This window comes from Spinacia oleracea, chromosome 5 (genome assembly GCF_020520425.1).
Source record: "Spinacia oleracea cultivar Varoflay chromosome 5, BTI_SOV_V1, whole genome shotgun sequence".
NCBI lineage: Eukaryota > Viridiplantae > Streptophyta > Magnoliopsida > Caryophyllales > Amaranthaceae > Spinacia > Spinacia oleracea.
Genome location: NC_079491.1, coordinates 123,654,278 through 123,673,680, shown reverse-complemented (window position 1 = coordinate 123,673,680; position 19,403 = coordinate 123,654,278). Strand labels below are relative to the sequence as shown.

Genomic DNA, 19,403 nt, shown 5'->3' with positions numbered 1-19,403 from the left:
TAATGATTTTATTATGCATGAATGACTCATGAATTATATTTAAGACCATTAGATTTATTTTTATTAATTTAATTGTTCAATCATGAATTAATTAGGGTTTTATTTATTAATTGTTAGGAACTCGTGAGTGATCCGTAGCATGATCAAATTAATATTTGTGTAAGGTGCTAATTAATCAAGGTACGTGTATGTGGCTTGATAAATTATGTGTTAAATCTATGTATGGTTTGAATTGTTATATTCTGATTGATTAATCGACACTACCTCAAAATAGGCCAAAAGAATCATTAATAAGAAACCTCTTTTACAAAATAAGAGGTTTCTTAATAAAAGAAACCTATTATCTTAGAAAAGAGGTTTCTTTGATTGAAATGTAAGAGATCCCCTCTCAAGAAAAATGGTCTCTTATTTACTTTGAATAGTATATACTCCGTATCACATAAGAAATCACTTTTTCATTTGAGAGGTTTCTTATTTTTCATTTAAAATAAGCAATTTGAAAAAATATATAAGAAACCTCTTCTTATAAGTGGTTTCTTCCTTCCTTTTATTTTTTAATTAAAAAAAAGCAATTAAAAGATCTTTCCTCAGTTTCGGTTTTCTTAATTCCTCCCTTTTATTTTTTCTAAATTAAAAACAAGGACGATGATATAGGTCGCAAGTTGCGACAACAAAATGTTGTCGCAATCTTAAATGTCGGCGTTTCATTGGTACATAAAGGCGCCACGTAGGCTACGAGTCATCAATTTTTTTTTTACTATTAATTCAATATTTTTACTATGAAAATATATAAATAAAGCAGTCGATACAAAGAAGGAAACAAATCTTTATTATATTTATAGTAAATATATATTTCCTTCTATCTTATAAATTACAAATTAAAAAAATTATAATTATAATCTAATAATATATTTTTGCGCAATTAAAAAAATACATCAATTTAATTTAAAAAATACATCAATTTAAATTTAAATATAAAATAAGTTATAATCTAATAATATATTTTATGCAAAAAAAAATTCATAATTATACATTACTTTAAAATATTATTTTAATTTTAATGATTAGGTTAATTTTAGGTCTTTTTCGTAGTAAAAGGGTTGTTCATCTCCGGATCTCCCAACCTCACTACTCGTAATAACGCACCATATTGTTGAACAAATTTTATAATGATATGTTCCCTTGTTCCGTCTGTAGTAACGATACTTTTGTGCGTGTGTTATAACACTTTTGTGATTTTATTCATCTTTTTATAAAATTTGTCTTTGGGGGGAGGGGCCAAATTGACGGGAAAGATCTAAGGTGAAAAACAAACCCAATTAACTAATAAAGACGAAATAATCCTAATCTCTTTTTTTATTGTACTGTATTTTTATTTTCTAATATAAATTAGTAAATGTATTTTTTATATTAATTTCCTATATCATATAAATAATTAAAAGCACTTTTCTTTCTAATTTCCTATACAAATTAGAATTATTTTTCTAAAATAAAAATATACATTATTCAATTTGTAAATTAGAATATTAAGATTTTCCTACCTTTTTGTAACATGTATAATAGGTAACATATAATCTAAATATTTTAGATTCCAAATACATTTATGACACATAGGCGCGCCATGTCACCACTGTGACACGGCTTAAAGGTCGCATGTTGCGACCTTTATCATTTCCGTAAAAACATATGAAAAGCAAATTAAAGGACCTGCACTCCTACTGCAGTTTGCCCAGATCGTGAAGTTGACCTGCTCCCTCAAAGAAAAAAGCCCTCACTTTAATTACCTCCTTCCATCTTCTTCTTACTCTCGTTGTTCTTCTCGCTTGCCGCTTCTTCTGCTGCTTCTCTTCACTGAACGCACCGCCACCTACGCCGCCTCCATCAACCACCGTACCTCTGTAATTCTGTATTGCTCTTCTCTTCTATTCTCTTGGTGAGAATGGTTTGGCATGCCCTAATATTTGTATTGTTTGTCCAATTTATTAATTTTATTTTGTATATTGGTTGAGTTTTATGTTTTGTGCTATAATCTCAATTGTAATTGATAATTATTGAATTATAGGGTATGAAATTTGATTGATTTTTTTTGGGTAAAGTGACAATTGCAGTAGAGCAGCGAAGTATGTCTTAAATGGGCTTGAATTGGCTGATTTATTCTCCTCATTGTGTATGACAGTCTTCGGGTGTCCCTTCTAAGAAATCATCAATTATAGGGGTGATGTACTTGTTGGCTTGTTGCTAATAATGTGTCATATATCTTCTTTGCTTAGAAAAGTGTCATATATATACATAATGCTAAGAGATAGACTTATGAAGTTATGATAGTTTTTGTTTGTTTGTGGTGAAAAATTCAGACGAATGCAGACGAGTTCTGGTGAATTAATTTCTTAAAAATGAATGTGGATTGTGGATTTGTGGTATTGTTTACTCAAAGTTTTAGTGCCAATTGATGTTCCATGATGTAGCCTTGAACGAGCGCTTAAGCGGAGTCTAGATGTCTACTTGTTAGCATTCGAATTTAGCTATTAAGGTTCTGTTTTGCATTCCCTCTTGGAATGCGGTTCTGTTTTGCAGAAAGTGGCCACTTTGTATCTCTGTCAGCCATATAGAACTCGTATATGTATTGTATATTAAAAGAAAGTACTAACAAGCATATTCAATGCCCTGGTCATGACTTGTGTATGTGTGTGTCCACTTTAAGGTGCTTTGTCCTCTCATCACAATCAGGATTATGGGTAATAATGTTTACTTGTTGTCACAAAATAGGCGACTATGCTTAGGAATTGTGAATTTCAGATCTTCCAAATGCCATCAACCCAAACTAACTCACTTGTTTGGGACATACTTCTGTATTTCGATTCTATGTTGGACTTTGATGACATAGTATAGCAGTAGAGAAATGCAGAAATGGAAATTCATCCTATAGATCTTCGAAACCTCAGGCAAAATGAGGTTTTAACATCTCTATCTAGAAAAGAAAATATTATTAGGTAGCAAAAACATGAAGCTGCTTGTGCGCTGTGAAAGCTTGTTGAAGCTGCTAATAGTTATTCCTGTAATGCTCGAGGGAGAAACATAACTGCCTGATTGCCTCCCTTTTTCCTTCAGTGGCTTCCAACATCAAGACTTTATATCTCTCAACCTCTTCTCTAAGTTCCTCATCTAATGACCTTAATTCCTGCACCACTTTACTTGTCTCGTCTTTTCCAAAAACCAACTGTTGCAGATGCTTTTCCATTTCAGCAACTCGATCATTTCTTGCACTTAATTCAGTGTTGAGCTTATCTTTTTCACTTGCTAAGTTTTCAAATTTTATCTTGAATGCATCGAGGTCACTTTCCAAAATTTCTAGCCTATGTGTCTTTTCAATAATATCTCCTTTCAGCTATTCAATTTCATCATTTAATTTTTTTTCCTAGGCCGCAGGCTACTCTTTAGACTGGGTTCGTCAAGTACTATACTACTACAATTGTTAGCTATTGTGATTCCATTTGATGCTTGATTATTATCACATTCCATAACTTGCAGCGAGAACTCAAAGTAGAAACAAAAATCTTAGAAGCAAAAGAAAAAGGAGCACAAGCCTTCAAAACAAATGGTTATATCACTGCAATTTACTAGTATTCAGATCCTCGTAATTATCAGTATGGTGATTATATTGAGGAATGCTAAAATCAGGTCTCTACAACTTTAAGGGACTTATTAAGCATCAGTCATAAGATTTATATGATAGATGCATTATAGTGGTTCGTGATAGATTTATACACCTGAACAGTCATATATATAGATATACAATCATATAGTCATATAGTATTTAAAATTTTTGGTTATAAGATATGTTTGTATGTAATCCGAAAATTATTCACAGAGATATCAAGACAGAAAATATTCTTATGGATGATGAGTTTGAACTTTGAAGCAAAGGTTCCGAACTTCATGCTAGATGATTAATGAATTGAATTTATAACTTACCTATACTTTTGGTTTTGGTAACTTTAAGTGGTTCTAACGTGTTTTTTTCATCTACTTTTTTGCATCTTCAGGTTGCAGACTTTGGACTAGCAGAGTTTTCTTTAGATACAGGTACTCATTTGTCAACTCGAGTTATGGGAAGTTTTGGTAAGACTAGTACTTAAACCGTGGTTAATTTGTTGGTAAGTAAGTACATCAGTAGCTACCAATTTTATTTAGGTAATTTTCAGTTACCTAGCTCCAGAGTATGCTGCATGTGGGAAACTTACTGAAAAATCAAATGTCTTTTCCTTTTGGGGTTGTGCTTCTACAACTGATTAAAGGACGCAAACCTGTTGATAGAGCTCGCCCTTCATGGAATATAGCATTGTAGAATAGGTGAGGTTTCTTTTTATAAGTTGAAAGATTCTTAACACTGTGTGGATCATGATTCTTGTACCATCAGCTTTTGCGCATTGTTGAATTGCATGTTAATGAATTTTTTTAAGTATGATATTTAAAAATGATTTACAGACATTTAAAATTGGTTGGTTTATGTTGGACTCGTAGGCTAGCCCTTCGCTAACACAGGCTCTAGAAGGTGGAAGATTTAGTGATATTGTTGATCCAAGATTAAAAGACTATAATCTCTTTGAGATGGCTCAAGTGATTTCTTGTGCAGCTGCAAGTGTTCTCGTCTTTGCAAGGCAACTGCCTCAAATGACTCAGGTAATGTGATGTACTAAGCTTAGGCACATATTTGGTTCAAGGGTCGATAATGTCAGAAAAAATGTTATAAATAGTTTATGATCGATCAAATTTTGTGTCATGTCAAACAGGTAGTACAAGCTCTTCCAGGGAACTTATCAGCTAAGGATCCTGTTGTTCTGTATGATATGACCAGCTGCTTAATCAAGCAAAACATTTTTGTATGAAGAGGAACAACACATATTAATTGGGAATCAAAGTTGAAAATTAGTGCGCGCCAATGTAAGATCAGACTAATGTGTTTGATCAGTACTCATTAGTCTCGGTGAACATTAAACTAGTCCCGCTAATGCAAATTATGGGAACGATACTCATTAGTCTTGATCAAGTTATGCGAACTTATAGGTAAGATCGGTGCTTAAACTGTTTCTAATTTACTGTTAAGTAAGTACATCAGTAGCTGATTTGAGTTAATTTCAGTTACTTGGCTCCAGAGTATGCTGCAAGCGGGAAACCTACTGAAACATCAGATGTCATTTCCTTTGGGGTTGTGCTTCTGCAATTGATTACAGGAAGTAGACCTGTTGATAGAGCTCGCCCCTTCGTGGATGATAGAATTGTAGAATGGGTGAGCTTTCTTTTTACAAGTTGAATGATTTTTAACACTGTGGAATGTGGATCATTATTCTTGTACCATCAGCTTTTACGCGTTGTTTACTTTTCTGCTAATGAATTTTGTGACATTTAAAAATTGTTTGGTTTATGTTGAATTACTAGGCCAGACCTTTGCTAACACAAGCTCTAGAAGCTGGAAGATTCAGTGATATTGTCGACCAAGATTAGAAGACTATAATCTCTTTGATGGCTCAAATGATTGCTTGTGCAGCTGTATGTGTTTGCGTCTCTGCAAGGAAACAACCTCAAATGAGTCAGGCACTGTGATGTACTAGGCTTAGGCACAAATTTGCCTCAAGAGTAGATAATGTCAGAAAATAAAGTTTTGATCAAATTTTATGTCATCCAACAGGTGATTTATGACTTCATTTAAATTTTAGAATTTTGTATTTATGTACGGAGAAGATTATAGGATGAAACATTAAGTACCTTTTAACGTTAACTTTTTTGTAATATATTTTTGCGATTAATGAAAGATTTGGATTTTTTTTATTATAAGTATGTTACACTTTTGTAAAATAATAATAGTACTATCAGGTTGCAAAAGGTAGCTACAGGACTCGAAACCAAAATATAGGGTTGTACGTAGGGTACAATTCAGTGCAAAAACAAAATTGGGCGTGCAGTGCAGTATATTCAGCCCCCAAAAAAATAAAAATAACCAAAGAAACCTCTTTTCTGGAAAATGTGGTTTTTTAAGTTTATTAATTATTTATGCCCAGTAAAATATAAGAGACCTCTTTTCTGGAAAGTTGGTTTCTTAAATAAAATTAAAGAGACCTCTTTTCGATTGGGAGTGGTCTTTTTCATTTTATAAAGAAACCACTTTTCTGGAATAAGTGGTTCCTTATATAGGGTAGTTAAATAATAAATTTAATATATAAATAACCACCTTTCTAGGTTAGGTGGTTTCTTATTTTTAACAAAGAAACCACCACAAAAAAGTGGTTTCTTAACCTAAGAGACTTGTGATTCTGAGACCACCTTCTATGAGGTCTCTTATGTGTTTTTTAGGTGGTTTCTTTTGCGTTTTTTGAGGTAGTGCGATTTTCAATTGAATTGTGAACTTATGATTTTAATTTTATTATTTAATTAATGGACAAATGGTTTATGGATTTTGAATTGATAATTGATATACTAATTTTCAAGTGTTAATGATTCAATTAAAGGGCTCTTCGAAATTATTGATGGATTTAAATGATTTAATAATTAATCATTTATTTATACATGTTATTTAATCAAAAAATTTATGTTTGATTAAATAAAAGGAGGATTATCGGTTGGATGGTCTTTCATGACATTATTGTGCTTTTGTAAAGTCTCAGAGTAGAAAGGATTTCATGGAACGTTTATGTTCATACGCATCACTTGTTATATAAGTCGAGGGTCACTTGTTGACTATTATTTGGTTAGTACCCCAATGTATAGATTTGTGATAGAATACTAGCTTGGGGGTGTAGGTTATGAATAATATAAACAATATAATTCATGCGGAAAAACCATAAAGCCAGGAATCCAAATTAATTGCCACATAGTCAATTAGCATAATTAGTATACATACAATGTGATGTGTGCCTTCCCTAGCTGCTCCCGAACCGAACAAGAACAAGTATAGAACTTCAAATGTCGTCCCTCCATAGATAGTCCACAGCACGTTCCGATCCGCCTTAGATTCAACCAACTAGAATATTCTCTAAGGTTTTATGTGCACTCGGGAAACTCACAATAGTGATAGGCAAGTACTAAATTCTCTCTTGAATTTAATGTGTTAGAATAGTATATTGAATTGCATTATAAATTGTGATCATGAACCACATATTTATAGGGTGGAAATAGAGGAGTTTGAATCCTACTAGAAATCGATTAACTAAATCCATTAGGATTCTAATTAATTAATAACATTAGAATTCAAGGGATAATCAAATACTAAGTATTTGAGATTTACCTAAAACATCTAATTTCAGTAGAATTAGGAAAACACGATTACTTGACTCGCAAGCAATCCTAGCCGGCCAAGGTTTTGCACGTGTGGCCTTGAGCCCACGTTGCTTGGTCGTGCAGTACGCAGCCCGCAGCCCACGAATGGGCGTTGTTGCCTTGCTCGGCCCATGCGCGCTGGGCGTGGGAGCAAGCAGTACGCGGCCCACTCGTTGGGCGCTGCTGCCTTTGCTCGGCCTATGCCTTGCTGCTCCGCGCGGGTTTGCTTGGCGTTGGGCCTGACGCTTGCGCTGGGCCTTGCGTCTCGCAAGCTCGTTCGTCGAGCGTTCGCACGTCGCGCTTCCGATTCCGAAATTCATTTCCGATTCGAACAAATATTTACGTTTCCGTTAATATTTTCGATTCCGGAATTTATTTCCGATTTTGACAATATTTTCAATTCCGGTAATATTTCCGTTTCCGGCAATATTTTCGATTCCGACAATATTTCTGTAATACCCCATATTTTTAGGCATTTTATTAATCATTTTATGCATATTTTTAATATATATTTGATATTAAATTATTTTGGAAGGAAAAATATTCAAATACTTTGGAGGGAAAAATATTCAAATGTCTTAGAGGGAATATTATTTTCAAAACTGAATTTAAATTATTATTTTCGGGTTTTATTAATTCCTAATTCTATTAGGAATCAATTTTGGAGAAAAAGAGTTTTAATCAACTTAAAATTATTTTATAAATCCGAAAATTATGTTTAGTATTTTATAAAATGATTTTTATATAATAGGATATTTATGATAATATATTTCAGATTTATTTTGGAAAAATAAGATAATTTTATTTAAAATTGGATTTTAAGAGTTTTACCAATTCAAAATTCCCTAAAAATCCGAATTCCTTGAGATAAATTCTGAAAATTTCAGGATAAATCTTAAATAGTTATAAAAGACTGTGTGTAAAATTTCGTGATTTTATCTTTTGTATTTCTATTTTAAACAATTTTACTCTAAACCGAATATCACCAAAATCATGACTAGATTCAGAATCCTATCATACCTTGAACACCAACCACGGCCATACCCCTTAGGGTTACATTCTAACCCTAACCCTAAACCTAATCCTATACCTATAAATACCCCCTACTTCATTCATCATTCCTCACACCAAAAGTTGAGAGTTTTCCCAAGCCCGCTCTTAAACTTCTTCTCCCTCTTTGGCTCTAAACCTTCTTACCTAAAACCCTTATACCACCATCACGACACCCCCGTCGTGCACTTCTTGCCGCCGACGTCTACACCTTGGTGTTGTGACTTAGACACTCCAATTGATTTCAAAGCCTTCTCTTTTTTCGGTCAGTTTTTACTATTTAAAATCTCCTAAATTAATACCGTAATTTTTAAAAGTTTATTTTCAAAACCATAGTTCGAAATTTTGATTTATAATACTGTTATTAGGCATGCATAACTCATGAATTAAATTTAAGGGCATTAGATTTATTTTTATTAATTTAATTGTTCCATCAGGAATTAATTAGGGTTTTATTTATTAATTGTTAGGAACTCGTGAGTGATTCGTAGCAGGATCAAACTAATCATTGTGTGAGGTGTTATTTAATCAAGGTACGTGTATGTGGCTTGATAACTATGTGTTAAATCTATGTATGGTTTAATTATTAACTTCAAATTATTAATTGTTTTCAAATTGAAATTTGTGAATTAGTGATTTTGAATTGTTTATTGATTTGTGAAAATTGTTTGAGGATTTTTGAAAGGTTAAATATTTTTCTTGATTTCAATATGATGATGGATTCGTTCAAGTGGTGTTTGAAATAGTTTGTTTGATTTTGATGAGTTATAAATCTTTATTTCAAAATACGTTATTTTCTTCAAAAATAAATTTGATTAAATAAAAGGAGGATTGTTGGTTTATCATATGGTTGGAACTGGATGGTCTTTCATAACATTATTGTACTTTTATAAAGTCTCAAGGTGGAATGGATTTCATGGAACTTTTATGTTCATACGCATCACTTGTTGTGTAAGTCGAGGGTCACTTGTTGACTATTATTTGGTTAGTACCCCAATGTATAGATTTGTGATGGAATACTAGCTTGGGGGTGTGCACATTTAGGAAGGAAGGGGAGATAAGAACAGGTGATTGATTTCCATATTCTAATTGGAATCTATTTTTGGAAAGTTTCTACTTTTGGAATATTGTTATATTTGGAAAGTTTATATATTTGGAATATTTCTTTTCGTGGAATGTTTCTACTTTTGGAAAGTTTCTATTTTGGAAATCTTCATTCTTGAAATGTTTATACTTTTGAAAAGTTACTATTTATGGAAAGTTACTATTTATGGAAAGTTTCTAATTTTGGAAAATGAATCTTCTATGATTTCAATTAAGCAAGTTTGAATTAAATGGTTTGTGAAAGTATGTTCAACTATATATAAATGTTTTACATGTCTTGCATATATTCGTACTTAGCTTTTGCTAACCCGTATTTCCTATTTGTTTTGGCTTGGCCCTGTTCACCTTTTAGTGAGCAGTTTTTAGGAACTTGATGTGATGATGTGACATGCTTGCATACGGGATTAATGGAGAGTTCACTAGTTAGGATTTATTTTTCTACGTTGGTTTCATTTATGAGTTCAGATTTTAGTATTTAAATTTCAAGGGTTTATCGAATACACACTATTATTATTTCGACTATTATTATTCAATAAAGAAAAGTATTTGATTTATTCCGCTGCATTAGTTGAGTTAATTAGCCTTTAACGTAATCATGTGGCGGTAATACTCCTAAGTTTCTCTCATGTTGGTTTTATTCAATTAAATGTTGGTTTTGAAAAGAGAGAAATTTGGGGGTGTTACAAAATGGTATCAGTTTAGCCATGAAAGAACCTAGGACTAAAATTTGATAAATAAATTTGAGAGTAAGGGTAGAATTTAAGGGGCATATAGGATAGAGTTTCGCATTCTAAGCATGAAAATCTATTTTCTAATAAAAGTTATATTTTCAAGAAAAACTATTTTTGAATTTCGTTTCGAGAAACGATGTTTGGTGTGAATTTATCATTTCTAATGTCTTCTGTCTAAGGTTGAATAAGAGGAGCTCTTACCGACGTTGTGTATAATTCTCTAACTACCTGGGAAGATGTTGTTTTGATGTATTCACACTAAAATCGAGTACTTGAACTTATACAAATTTTAGAAAAATATCAAAAGAATTTATTGAAAGTCTATTTAATAAATCAATTTATGCATTTACTAGAATGACATGATAAAATTCGTGCATTAAGTGATAGGTTCGGCATTTTTCATTCAAAAGAATAACTAAATAAATTGTTTTCGTGACACTAGTTGCGATTTATGTGATTTTTTGTGCATAATGATTTACTTAATACTTATGTACTTGGATGGAGTTTGGTGGCAATTTTAACCTTCTAATGATGATGAGTTTCCTTTATTTGGAATTGGTCGAGATGTTTTTTTTTTCTTTATGGAATTTGGTAAAAATTGTGAATTGTCTTGTACTTTGTTATGATTTTGATGTACTAAAGTGTTGCAATATTCTAATTGCATTATTTTTTAATTTAGGTTTTAGTTGCAAATTTTCTATTAGTACACCTTTATCCAGGCAAGATGGTGAGAGGGATAATCCGTAATCGAGGAAGGAAGAGATCAGGGAAAGTCGGAACGGCGATTAGGCGCCTAACCGAAATAGCTCAAAACTTGACTCTAGCTATGACAACTCAGGTAACTCGCAAGAGTAATATTGAAAACTTTGGTGAAGTCTTTAAGAAAGTAGCAGCTAGTAAACCACCTACCTATGATGGAAAGGAAGACCCTGCAAGTCTAGAAAACTGGCTTAGAGAATTTGACAAATTGTTTGATGCTATCAATTGCCCTGAAGACCTAAAAATCAATAATTATGTGTACTATCTAAGGGAAGAAGCTGATCTATAGTGGTCACAACGAAAGAAAGACTTAATGACCAAACCTGATTTTGATTGGGAAACCATGAAAGAAGCCTTAAGAGCTAAGTTTTACCCTCCCTATCTAAAGAAGCAGAAATGCCTAGAATTTACAAACCTTAGAATGGGCACCATGACTGTGAATGAGTATTACACCAAGTTCATAGAGCTAATGAGGTTTGCACCTGAAATAGTCCCAACTGAAGCCATAAAAGCTCAAAGGTTTGAGCAAGGGTTAACTTTGACTTTGCAAGGGAAGCTTGGGGGAGTTAACTTTGAATCCTTAGATGATGTTTATGGTCGTGCACCTCACCTATATGGGATTAAAGGAAGAGAGCTTGATGGAAATTCTAGTGAAAAGAGGAAGGGAAATGGAAACTTCCAATGGAATGAGAAGAAACCTAAGCTGGATGGGGATTTTAACCATGGAAAGAAGGAAGGGAATTTTAACCAAACTAGAGAAGAGAATCGCAATATCACCCAAAAATGGAAGGGAAATTATGAAAATGGAAGTAACGGGAACGAGGATAAGCCTAAAAGGAACTACTTTTGCAAAAAGTGTGGGAATAACCATCCAGGAATGGATTGTGAGGGAAACCTAGTTACTTGTTATTTCTGTAAGAAGCAAGGGCATCGTGAGTTTGAATGCTACAAGAAAGCATTTGGGGAATCAACATATAACCTAGGCTAAAATGGGAAAAATCCACACTCAAGTCAACAAGGATTAAGCCAACAGGATGGAATAAACAACACCAAACCTGGAGGTGGGAATAACGCCACCCAATTGAAGGGACAATTGTTCGTTATGAATCACCGTGAAGCTGAAAAAGCATATGAAGTAGAAGCTGGTACCTTTTCTATTTATGATCTACTTGCTAGCTAAACTTTTATTGTAATAGCACATTCATTCATTCCAAGAGCTTTAGTTTTCAAAAAGTTAATAGGCGAGTTACGGGATCGTAACTTTCTTTTTAAGGGGGGTAGAATGTGATAGAGTTTCGCGCGCTTTTACCCATTTTTAATATATTTATGGATTTTTTTGTAAAATTTGGTCTATTTTATGCATGTGCATTAGCATCTTCTTCTTTTTAAAAGAATCGATAAAGTTGAGATATCTCCGTTTTCGGAATATAGTGTGGTATTTTGTCCTAAGTTTCGTGACGAAACTTCTTTTAAGGGGGGTAGACTGTAATACCCCATATTTTTAGGCATTTTATTAATCATTTTATGCATATTTTTAATATATATTTGATATTAAATTATTTTGGAAGGAAAAATATTCAAATATTTTGGAGGGAAAATGTTAAAATGTCTTAGAGGGAATATTATTTTCAAAACTGAATTTAAATTATTATTTTCGGATTTTATTAATTCCTAATTCTATTAGGAATCAATTTTGGAGAAAAAGAGTTTTAATCAACTTAAAATTATTTTATAAATCCGAAAATTATGTTTAGTATTTTATAAAATGATTTTTATATAATAGGATATTTATGATAATATATTTCAAATTTATTTTCTAAAAATAAGATAATTTTATTTAAAATTGGATTTTAAGAGTTTTACCAATTCAAAATTCCCTAAAAATCCGAATTCCTTGAGATAAATTCTGAAAATTTCAGGATAAATCTTAAATAGTTATAAAAGACTCTGTGTAAAATTTCATGATTTTATATTTTGTATTTCTATTTTAAACAATTTTACTCTAAACCGAATATCACCAAAATCATGACTAGATTCAGAATCCTATCATACCTTGAACACCAACCACGGCCATACCCCTTAGGGTTACATTCTAACCCTAACCCTAAACCTAATCCTATACCTATAAATACCCCTACTTCATTCATCATTCCTCACACCAAAAGTTGAGAGTTTTCCCAAGCCCGCTCTTAGACTTCTTCTCCCTCTTTGGCTCTAAACCTTCTTACCTAAAACCCTTATACCACCATCACGACACCCCCGTCGTGCACTTCTTGCCGCCGACGTCTACACCTTGGTGTTGTGACTTTGACACTCCAATTGATTTCAAAGCCTTCTCTTTTTACGGTCAGTTTTTACTATTTAAAATCTCTTAAATTAATACCGTAATTTTTAAAAGTTTATTTTTAAAACCATAGTTCAAAATTTTGATTTATAATAATGTTATTAGGCATGCATAACTCATGAATTAAATTTAAGGGCAATAGATTTATTTTTATTAATTTAATTGTTCAATCAGGAATTAATTAGGGTTTTATTTATTAATTGTTAGGAACTTGTGAGTGATTCGTAGCAGGATCAAACTAATCTTTGTGTGAGGTGTTATTTAATCAAGGTACGTGTATGTGGCTTGATAAATATGTGTTAAATCTATGTATGATTTGATTATTAACTTCAAATTATTAATTGTTTTCAAATTGAAATTTATGAATTAGTGATTTTGAATTGTTAATTGATTTGTGAAAATTGTTTGAGGATTTTTGAAAGGTTAAATATTTTTCTTGATTTTAATATGATGATGGATTCGTTCAAGTGGTGTTTGAAATAGTTTTTTTTGGTTTTGATGAGTTATAAATCTTTATTTCAAAATACGTTATTTTCTTTAAAAATAAATTTTATTAAATAAAAGGAGGATTGTTGGTTTATTGTAACACCCTAATAATTCCTTGCTTTTATAAAACCATTTTCCAACTTAAAATAGAGGAATTACTAAAGCATTACCGCCACCGTGATAACGGCTAAGGCTATTACCAGAATTACGCAGCGGAATTAAATGTCAACTAACTTTTAAAAACCATAATTAATGAAATATTGAGGCCTCCTACAATTTGGAACCATAATGGCCCAAAACCCAAAATATAAATCATTCAAACATTTCAAACATAATTAAAGTATTAAATAAAATAGTTTCAAAGAACGAAAGCATGCAACTCTCTCAATCATCCCAAGCCACATGATTTCGATCGTACTTGATCTACCAGCCTGCTATATTATTCTACTCCCCAACAATGCAAGTGCAAATGATGGTTCATCATAGGGTCATTAAGGCAAAGGCCATGACCAGAAACACACAAAGCACGTAGTCAGCAAAAGCTGAGTACTTACAAGCATAGAGTAAATGAAACTAAAACATGCATCACTCACTAAGTACTAATCAACATGCAAAAGCCATATAATACTTAACAAACAATCATGAGACACAAGACTCGACTCTTGACTCGACTTTTGACTCACAATTTAATTAGAATAAGCTTCGAACGGGCCAAAAGAATAATCCACAAAGGGAAAAGGTGATGGGAGCCAACCATACACCAAATATAATAATAATAAAATCGGGCCATACCGAGTGTCGGGCCATACCGACGGAATTCCTGCGCATAATATAAATGAAACAACGTCTTGTATCATTAGTAGGAGTACGAGTTTTCCGGCAAGACTCCCCCCATTGTTCATACTCAAGGTATATACGTTCCAAGAGTTTTGAAGCTTGTTCCGGTTGCACTTTACGTTTATTAATATTTTAATAAAGGCGAACTCAAGACTCGACAACATGCATACATATCATTAATAAACAACAACCAAAACAATCTTATTTTAATGCTTTAAGACTTGTGATCAACCAACCAAGACACTTGTGATATTACTACCATGTTCCTCCTCACCAAAGTGAGACTCCACATCATGCACATTAACATGAGGGTTGTGCCCTTGCACGACAAATCCTAATTCATTTCATACATAATATTCCTAACTGAACCCTACATGTGCGGTGGCTTACGTGAGCTAACCCTTCACATGTGGTAAAATAAATAGTACAACGAGGTACAAATAAATGGCTCAAAGTATGCTAGACATCCCGTACAATAGCATACAAATAAATAATCCATCCCTTGCATGTGGAATAAACCATACATGCATAAATATTGAACAACATGATTGACAATGAAATCCATACTCATAATAATTTCAACATGCTTGTTCAACAATTAATCCAATAAATCCAACATCACAAATCATATGCTCGTTCACCAAAATAAACATGATTCCACATAATGTAATTCACATCATCAACAATCATGTAATGTCATTGACAAAAGGTGTGGTCGCCCTAGACTTGTACGTACCTTGAATACCTAAGCGTAGGGGCCACTTTGCAATAACGAGCACTCAACTAGAAATCACCTCCTATCATCAAAATAATGAAACTTAAATTATTTCCATGTTCATAAAATTTCCAGCAACTTTATAAAAATGGAAAAATTACTTTAAATAATCCAATCTTTCGACGATTTTCCATTAATAATCCAACCTTTTGATTATTATCTAATAATCCAACCTTTGTACCCCATTAACTTTTATTACACCCATATGACCGTTTACTTGCTAATAAGGTCACCTCTTATTTTTATTAAAAAAAGCATTTAAAAAAAACTAAAAAAAACTTTAGGAAATACAAAATTATGATTTATTTTTAAAAATAAATAATTTACTCCTCCCCTCTTGTTTCTCTGTCTCTCTCATTTCTCTGTCCCTTTCCTTTGTCTTCACTCTTCCCCACATGAATTTTCACCACTTCGTCAATCATCCATGCCATTCTCCACCTTCGGGTTTCGAATTGTCATCATTTTTTCAAATACTCGAAGCTCATATTCGCACAAGCCAACACCAGATTTACAAAAGTCCCAAAAAATCAAATTAGGGGAAAAATTTCGGATTCCTGTTCAAATAATTTCAGGAAAATGTTGAGTAATTTTATTCGCATTGCACATGAATCTGAGTATTTCTTGTTTAAATCGTAGCCCTCGATCGTCAATAAATAGATATTTTTTCCCTCTGTTTTTTCGATTACTTTGCACTAGTTGTTGTAATTGTGTTTTTGGTTGCAATTATATTGTTGCGTGAGTTATTGTTGAGGAGTTGCGTTGGACTATTGGAGTTTATTATGAGTGTGGTATTGCAGGAATTAGTAGGTGTTGATGGTGGGCGAATTGTTGTCAAATGCAAGAGGGATGAGAGGGAGGAAGGATGAATGAAGGGAAAAAAAGAAAAAAAAAAGCTTTTTTTATATAACGAATGGTTACATGACACGTGTATTAGTTACCTGCTGTATCAGGTTGGTGACCGGTTGGGTGCAATAAAAGTTAACGGGGTACAAAGGTTGGATTATTAGATAATAATCGAAAGGTTGGATTATTAATGGAAAATCGTCGAAAGGTTGGATTATTTAAAGTAATTTTTCCTATAAAAATTAAAACCTCCTTTAGACTTTAGAATTCAATCGTTTTTCAATAATAAAATCGTCTCAATTTGCAAAATCAATCCCTAGTACGAAAACATACTTTTTCCGCCTTTAAAATCAATAAAAATTGACACTTTAAACGTTTATTCAAATCTGAAAATATAATTGATTATCATAATTAAAATCATCACCTAATTATGCTAATCAATTGACTCATTAGGTCTAGGTCAAAACCCTAACTTGAAAATCCCAATAACACTAGTTTATTATCATAAAAATCAATGCTTTATTAAATAAACAAATCTGAAAATTCATCCTTTAATAATTAAAACAAACCTAATGAATCACAACACATAAATCCTCAAACCACGGTATTCATAACCGGTTCCCAGCATTTTAATTACTCAAAACAATATTAATATAATAATTTAAAATACGGAATTTAAATAGAATAGGTAAGGAAGAAGAGAATTATACCAATCCGGCCTATAACACGGAACAACCACGAATATAATGTGATTGGGCGAAAAGAATTGAACAACAAACGAACAACACACACACACGACCGTGTGTGTGCGCGCATCAGCGAGGGGACGAGGCACAGGGGCGCGCGCTGCGACGAGGGGACGAGGGCAGCAGGGGTGCGCGCTGTGCGCGAGGAGAGAGTGAGAGAAGGCGAGAGTGTGGGCGCTGAGCGCGAGGGAAGGCGAGCGAAGCAGGGGCGCGCTGTGCGCGAGGGAGAGAGTAAGAGAGGGAGTGGGCGCTGGCGTGCGCGAGGAGAGAGCGAGAGGGAGTGGGCGTTGGGCGTGAGGCTGAGCAGCACGAGGGTGCAGCAACACGAGCACGGGGTTGTGTGCGTGCGTGCGGTGTGCCGAGCAAAGAGAGGAGAGGAGTGAGGTGCAAGAAATAAAAAGGGGCTTTATGAAATTTTAGGGGTTCATTTACTGATGGGGGAGTCTATTTATAGGCTCCCTAATCCCTTGATGGGCTAGGCTTAGGATATTTGAGTTGGGCTTAGGAATTAAATGAATTGGGCTAGCTTAGGATTTAAATTAAACTGTTTGGATTGGGCTCGATTAATAAAACGAATTGAACTTTTTATTTAAAACCCGAAGCTTTAAAAATCATTTGCAACTCATTTAATTTCCCGACTCAAGAATTAAATTCGTTTCGTAATTAATTAAAATAATAAATATTCTAATTAAATTAAAATACATTAAATGCAATGCGTTTAAATATTATTTAAACGATAATAAATCGTAAAATGCTTTATAAATATAATAAAATATATTTATAAATATTATAAAAATACAAGGTATTACAGTCTACCCTCCTTAAAAGAAGTTTCGTCCCGAAACTTGGGTTCGGAAATCAAAATTCAACTCAAAACTTGAGACTTTCTGAGACTTTCAATACGTTCATTTACAAAAAATTTAAGTTGCTGTACTCTTCACATGATTAAACAGGACAATAATAAGTGTAAATTCAATAGAAAGCACTAAATTGAGCATAAAATAGGGGAAAACAAGGTAAAAAGCGCGAAATTCTACCGCACTCTACCCCCCTTAAAAGACACGAGTTACGACCCCGTAACTCAACTAACCTCGGGAAAAAGCTCGGGATATTTCTTTCTCATTTCGTCCTTCGCTTCCCAAGTGGCTTCCTCAGATTCTTGATTAGACCACAACACTTTGACAATTTTCACATCTTTAGTACGCGTACTACGCACTTTGCTATCAAGGATTTTGACAGGTCTTTCCTCAAAGGTTAGACTTTGGTCTAATTCTATGGTCTCCGGTTGCAACACATGCGATTTATCCGGGATATATTTCCTTAACTGAGATATGTGGAACACGTTATGCACTCTATGCAAGTCCATAGGCAAGGCTAGTCTATAAGCTACCTTTCCGATTCTTTCTAAGATCTCATATGGGCCTATGTACTTAGGGGTTAACTTCCCTTTCTTTCCAAATCTCATGACACCTTTCATTGGTGACACTTTGAGCAACACTTTATCACCTATGTTGAACTCTTCATCCCTACGTTTCAAGTCTGCATAACTCTTTTGGCGATCCTGCGCCGCTTGAATCTTTGATTGGATGGTTCTGATTTGGTTCATGGTGTCCTCTATCATTTGAGGTCCCAACACTACGGTTTCACTAATATCGTTCCAACAAAGTGGACTTCTACACTTTCGTCCATACAAAGCCTCAAATGGTGCCATTCCAATGCTAGCATGATAGCTATTGTTATAAGAAAACTCAATCAGATCTAGGCTATCTTCCCAACTTCCTTGGAAATCAATAACGCATGCCCGAAGCATGTCCTCCAGGGTTTGGATAGTCCTTTCAGTTTGTCCATCCGTGGCTGGGTGGAAGGCTATACTCATTTTCAATGTCGTACCAAAGCTCTTCTGCACACTTTTCCTGAAATTCGAAAGAAACCTTGAATCCCTATCTGATACGATATCCTAAGGAACTCCATGTAACCTCACAACATTCTTAATGTAGGCTTTAGCAAGTTGTTCCATTTTCCAGGTTTCCTTCATTGGTATAAACACTGCTGACTTGGTCAACCTATCTACCACAACCCAAATTGTATCATTCCCAGTCTTTGACTTAGGTAAACAAGTGACAAAGTCCATAGAAATACAGTCCCATTTCCAGCTTGGAATCTCTAAAGGTTGGACCTTACCTTGAGGTCTCCTATGCTCAATTTTAACCTTCTGACAAGTCAAACATCTAGCCACAAATTCAGCCACTTCGTTCTTCATCCTTGGCCACCAATAGGCCTTTTTCAAGTCCTTATACAACTTGTCACCCCCTGGGTGCACAGAATATGGCGTATTATGCCCTTCTTTCATCAATCTCTCTTTCAGTTCTCCACACTTTTGAGGCACGCACCACCTGCCTTTGTACCTCAAACTTCCA

General features: G+C 33.7%; 1 protein-coding gene and 1 long non-coding RNA gene across 6 annotated transcripts; both read left to right on the top strand.

The window, feature by feature from the left end:
* Positions 1-1,706: 1,706 nt before the first annotated feature.
* LOC110800571 (uncharacterized) lies at positions 1,707-5,832 on the top strand. 5 transcript variants are annotated; one of them, XR_002536694.2, is made up of 7 exons: positions 1,707-1,906; positions 4,044-4,083; positions 4,203-4,350; positions 4,522-4,680; positions 4,791-5,064; positions 5,140-5,287; positions 5,437-5,832. It is a non-coding gene; the product is annotated as an uncharacterized lncRNA (long non-coding RNA). The 5 variants fall into 5 exon arrangements; XR_002536695.2 differs by having other exon boundaries at positions 1,707-1,933; XR_002536689.2 differs by having other exon boundaries at positions 4,044-4,350.
* A 5,436-nt stretch (positions 5,833-11,268) lies between these two features.
* Positions 11,269-11,943, top strand: LOC110800568 (uncharacterized). The gene has a single exon (XM_022005881.1). The coding sequence runs from the start codon at positions 11,269-11,271 to the stop codon at positions 11,941-11,943; it is 675 nt and encodes a 224-aa protein (XP_021861573.1).
* Positions 11,944-19,403: the final 7,460 nt, after the last annotated feature.

Excerpts from the sequence above, each read along its gene's own strand:
- LOC110800568 (XM_022005881.1), top strand. The coding sequence starts at position 11,269 with ATGACCAAACCTGATTTTGATTGGGAAACCATGAAAGAAGCCTTAAGA.